General features: G+C 55.5%; 1 protein-coding gene across 5 annotated transcripts in view; it reads right to left on the bottom strand.

Annotated features, from left to right (window-relative positions):
- Positions 1-1096: 1096 nt before the first annotated feature.
- Positions 1097-5381, bottom strand: part of BCL11A (BCL11 transcription factor A) — a 73464-nt gene continuing 69179 nt past the window's right edge. For all 5 annotated transcript variants that reach the window (XM_075147773.1, XM_075147768.1, XM_075147771.1 and 2 more), the window contains exon 4: positions 1097-1861. In XM_075147773.1, coding sequence (XP_075003874.1) covers positions 1760-1861 — 102 coding nt within the window. In that variant the 3' untranslated portion in view covers positions 1097-1759. The remainder of the gene's footprint in view (positions 1862-5381) is intronic.

Raw genomic sequence — 5381 nt, 5'->3', positions numbered from 1 at the left:
CATCTCCTAACGATTAAAAAAAGCTTAGGGTGCGTGCAGACTTTGGGGTAATTGGACCTCGAAGACCAAATCGCCTTGAAAGAAGCAGGAAGAGCTGCCTTTGGGTCAACCCATGCCTGCGCACCAAGCCCCCCCGCCCCGGGCACAGCCGTGTGCGGAGGCGCTTCTGCCGCCCGCCCCGGCCCCTCGCTGAGCTGTAAGGTACGAAAGTGTCTGTGCTTGTGCCATGCCCCCGGCCCACATGAGAACTACAGCCTGGGATTTTAAAAACCAAAAGAGCAACCGCCACCCATTGAAAAGGCATCGTTTTCCCTACGGCCGTTTCGCTAGCAGAGAGTCACCCCGGCTGGGCGTTTACGCTCAGATTTTAAGGAGATGAATAAAACCAGAAGTGAGAACGAAGCTAATACACGAAGCAAACTGAATCAGCCGGCCCCCTGCCCCACGCTCAGCTCCATCCCACTGCGACCGGCAGCGGGTGTCCTGGCAGCCTGACGGGGCCGGCCAGCGACTCCGCTCACTACCCAGCTGGTTTCTTTCACCAAATAAGGTCCATTCCCGCTCGCCGGCACAGGCATGAGTAGCTACAGCCTATAAATCCCACTGGAGACAGCACACAAGCACGCACTTAACTCATCTTCTGTTCAGCAAAGCGCTTGGGCCCCGAACCAGCAAACTCCTTGGGTGCGTGCTCAGCTCCGAGCAAGGGACGAGTGTCACCGGCAAGCGGGAAAGCTGTGCAAGGGCCGGAGCGTTCGGTGGGAGACACCGGGACACCAACCCGATAGCAGCTCCCCCCGGTACCCCGGCTCGGGGCAGGGCCCTGCGGCCCCTGGTACTGACAGCATCGCCACAGCAAGACTATTGCTCCTCCCGAAACCCGCCGGCTGGCCTCGCTTCTCCTCGGACGGACGCTATGGGACGTTACGGATCCCACCAGCCCCCAAAATACGTAGTTTAACAGCAGAAATGCAACACGACAGCCGGCATACATTAAGAGGAGGCGGGCGATGGAGGAGAGCTGGGAGACCCCCCAACTTCAGCATCACCGAACGCCAACGAGGGTTCGCCCCGACTTGGGGTGCCACGTCCGTAAGCCCGACGCCCGGTCTAGCTCTGCGGGAAACGTCTGCCCGCCGGGGCCATGCAGCCCCTCGCACGGACACCAGCCCCGGCTTTCTCTTTGTAAACTCAGCACTTGGTGTTCTGCAGCCGATAGGGTAATACAAAGTCATACCAGCTGCCTGGCTCTTGTTAGCATTAAAAATTAAAGACAGAGCAAACAAAACCTAAAGCTCCAACATTTATTATGGCAATTTCCCACCCACCCGCAGACCTACACTGTGTTGTGTTTTATTTTTAATTCGTCACATCAGATGCGCCTTTCGAGAAATGGCACGTCACGGAGATAACCAACAGGCCGGGTTGTCCACGAGAGCGAGACAGTCTTTTCCGCAGGGAAAGGAGCCGGTCGAAGCCATCGATAAGCCCTTGACCTTGGTGGGTGGGTTTGCTTTTTTTTGTTTTTAGAAAATAAAAAAAGAAACAAACAAACAAACAAACAAACAAAAAAAAACCAACCCCAAAGAAGTGTTGTACTCTATTACAAAATATAAATACGATAGTCTTGCAGGCAGGAGGAGCCCGGGGAGCGCTGCCTTCGGCGGGTGACTTCTCAGGCTCTCCCGGGGACGCGGCGAGCCAGCAGGACAGAGGCCACCTCCGGACGCCGAGACGCCGCCGGCCGCTCGCCCCAGCTTCACCTCCTTTCAGAATTTAAGTGCTCTTGAACTTCCATCCGAAAACTGCCAGACGTCAGGGGCTCCCTGGGCGCTGCGCCAGCTGGGGGGGTACGCCGAACCTACAGAGAGCATGGGGACAGAGGAGAGAACAGGTGTGACATGGCCCACGGTGCGAGTTATTCTCTTATTTTACTTTTTTTTCGTCTTTTTTTTTTTTTTCTTTAACAGCTAGGACACCCAACTGTCGCAAAGGGATAGGGCAGGACGGAGCCCTTCCTCCTCTCAGGCCGCACTCTCGCGTCCGGCATCGCTCGGCACCGCGCAGGAACCACAGGGATCATTTAGGAGGAGAAACCTCTGGGCTTTACTGAGAAACCCGCGCTGTGCCAGGAGCTCTGTTTGGGCAAGGACCGAGCCAGCCTGTCTGAAAATTTCCTCCTATTCCTTCCCAAAACCTCTGGGGCTTCCCCCAGCCCCCACGGTGCATCCGGGTGCCGAGGACCCTCTTAAAGCCATCGGTACTGTTAATACGCCACGCGGCGGGCGGTTCACGGCGGACTTTCCCCAACTCGTTACACGTCGGATATCGCACAGCGTGCAAGCGCACGCCGCAGCGGCGAAGCTCGAGCTGCAAAGCCCCAGCCCGTGCCCAGCGAAGCGCACGGGCGACTCGCTATCGACTCCGGCAGCGTGGGACGGGGCGCCGGGACAGCAAACGTCCCCGGCTCCGCTCACACGGAGAACGAGAGCGGCTGCGAGCCCCCGCTCGAGGCCGATCACCAAGCACCGCGCTGTCCCGAACGGCAGGCTAAGGGCTACACCGCAGGCGGCTGCAGCGGCGAGGCCGGCGCATCGTCAGCACACCCCTCAAAATCCACCTCCGCATCCCGACCTGGGCACCAGTTTCTATGGAAATTGCTTCATTAATACTTAAGAGAGTGGTTGTAGGGCTGCCGTCAAGACTAAATAAGCAGCTCCTAGGCCAGATCTTCACTGGGCGTAAACTGGAGTGGCTCCTCCGAAGTCAGGAGCACGTGCCCGCTTCTCCCCGGGAGGGCTCGTTGCTGCTGATGTCTGAGCCCGACACGTTTCAGGCTGACGTTAAAGCAGGCTGAGACTTTCAAGGGAGCCAAGAGCGTCGCAGCCATCCCGGCCACCAGCCGTACCAGCACAACGCCACTGCCAAGCGTACGTCCCGCTGAGGGGCACAAAACCTGGGGGTCCCCGGGGAGGGGACCCCGCACCGGGATCCCTGCGGCTCCTCTGAAACCAGCAGCCGAGCATCTGGGCTCGAGGAGCGGCGGCTCTCCGGCAACTCCAGCAAAGAGCCCGCCGGGCAGTATCCCTCTCCTAGTCAATACTACGATTTGCCCATGCATCTGCCAAAAATGGTTTTTAACCTTTAACAGGAGGCAAAAAAAGAGGGAGGGAGCTAAACGAGCGGCTGGTAACTCTTTTCTTTTTTGTACAAACTCTGCACTTCGATAAACCCCAAAACTGTATCTCATCAGATACGCCAAAGCCTCCTGAATGTCAAGCAAAGACATGGTATCACTTATTCCTGTATTTATCTCAGCCCTTGGAACCATAATAAATATGAAACATCTGTAGCCTAAATTCTGGATACTGTTTCAGCGCTTTCATTACATTAATCACGCAATTTGGAGGAGATTAAATACTAACGGCAAAGGGGTCTGTGCCATAAAAACGTGTTCCTCCTCGAAAGTTGATGGGGTTTGAGATTTTAACAATAGAGACACTGTTACCCAAAAATCGCTCTTATTTATAGAGACGTCTTTTTGCACAGAGAGAGACAGGGAGGTTTCTAGGGAGCGCGGGTCACGCCTGCGCGGGATGCCAAAGCAGCTCGAGAGCACACGACGGGGCCTTAGACATCCATGCCCCAACCCAACAAACTGCACCGGGTTTATCACGCCATTAACTCATCGCCAGTGGCAGAAAAACGTCACGTTAGCAAATTCTGCTTTGGTGTTGAGGTGACAGCGCGTTGTCGTTCACAAGCTACGCTCTCGCCGGCCAGCCGGCGCTCAGACAACATCTCCTACAGCAGGAGCTGCTTCTCCTGAAGCTCCTCCAAACCACCGCCCCAGCCCCCTGCGCGCGGCCGCAGGGCGACGCAGCGCCCGGAGGGCTCATTTACCTCTCCGAACCCGGTACAATTTAGCTTTCCGAAACCTGTAAAGCAAATGCATCGCCGCGCAATTTAAAAATAATAAATCGTTGTATGCTTTCCACCTGTTAATCCTGTAGCAGTGCATGGAGCCCAGATCTGCCTAGAGATGCCTGTATATAGACCTGTGTACAGATTACTATGTATATGCCTGTATATATGATTAGTTCATAAGTAAAACACAGTATAGAGAAAGGTAGTGGAACGACGACGGCCGTAGGATAGACACGGGGTACAGCGACCGCTCCGAAAGACAGCCAGGCTACGCTCGACCCCAGGCAGACCAGCTAACGCGAGTCCTCTAGACAACGTCTCAACTGCTGTGCGAACAACCAGCAATAAAAATAGGGAGAGGGAGAGACCGGACTCTGGACGGACATTTCATGGCACGGGATCGAAAGTCGTGTGGTCAAGGCAGCTGCAAAGCGCTCTGCACATCCCTGCGCACACCAGCAATCCCGGGGACAGTCACCGCGTCCATCCCCTTCACCCCGAGCCCACCGCGCCGGGCCGGACCCTGCCTCCCCTACGCTGTGCTAAGGGTCCCTCCGGCAGCACCCGCATCCGCGCGGCTCCGGCGCGGCATCCGCCTCGGCGACAGCCGGGGGGTACCGGCCCGGTGAAGGGGAGCGGGGTTCGGGGGTGCTTTTCCAGCCCCCCTGCATGCTCGTCCCACTAGCCGGGAAAACGCAACCTTCATTCCTCCTGTCCCGGGATTAAAACAGTGTTTCTTGGTTTTTTGCTTTTTTTTGTTTTTCTTAGAAAAGGAATAAATTTTTTTCTTTAGGTACGTATTTTTGTGGTTTTTTTAAATCCCAAACTTCCCCTTCAGAAGGCGCTGGGCAAAATACAGGCAACAAACGATGCCATCACAAGAAGACGACAGAACAACTGGAAGGTTTTACAGAAATCAAAAAAAGGAAAAGAAAACAAAAAAGTATTAAATCCATTACACTAGGAACAGCAAGAGACAGTATCACAGCAGTACGTGCTTTAATAAAGTAAAGAGATGCTGCAACATGCAGTATTTGTCAAACTGACAACATATACAGACCCCTAAGGGGGGGAAAGGGGGGACCTGAACTGGAGTCCAGATTTTAAAGACAACGCACATAAAATGTTTCATAAACCTGCGATTCCCACCAAAAAAAAAAAAAAAAAAGCCCCGGGGAGAAGGGAGGGGAGCTCCCAGCTCCAGCCTCCAGCCGGGAGCGGTGCCGGGAGCTTTGGGCTGCGGTCGGTGCGATCCCGGAGCCGCGGCGCGTTATCCCCTCGTCCCGAGAGAAATCAGCTCCTGCTGATTTCACCCCGCAGCCCCAGAACCAGCCGGGGATGGGGGAGTCTCGGGGAGGGGGGGGGGGAGCTGCAGAGCTTTTTTTTTGCTCACCTCTTTCGCCAAAGCATTGCCAAACTGGGGAGGGAAGTCCCTGTCGCAGACCGAGGCCGCT

Source organism: Calonectris borealis, chromosome 3 (assembly GCF_964195595.1).
Source record: "Calonectris borealis chromosome 3, bCalBor7.hap1.2, whole genome shotgun sequence".
Lineage (NCBI taxonomy): Eukaryota > Metazoa > Chordata > Aves > Procellariiformes > Procellariidae > Calonectris > Calonectris borealis.
Note: the sequence above shows the minus strand (reverse complement) of the source record. Positions and strands in the feature narration are given on the sequence as shown.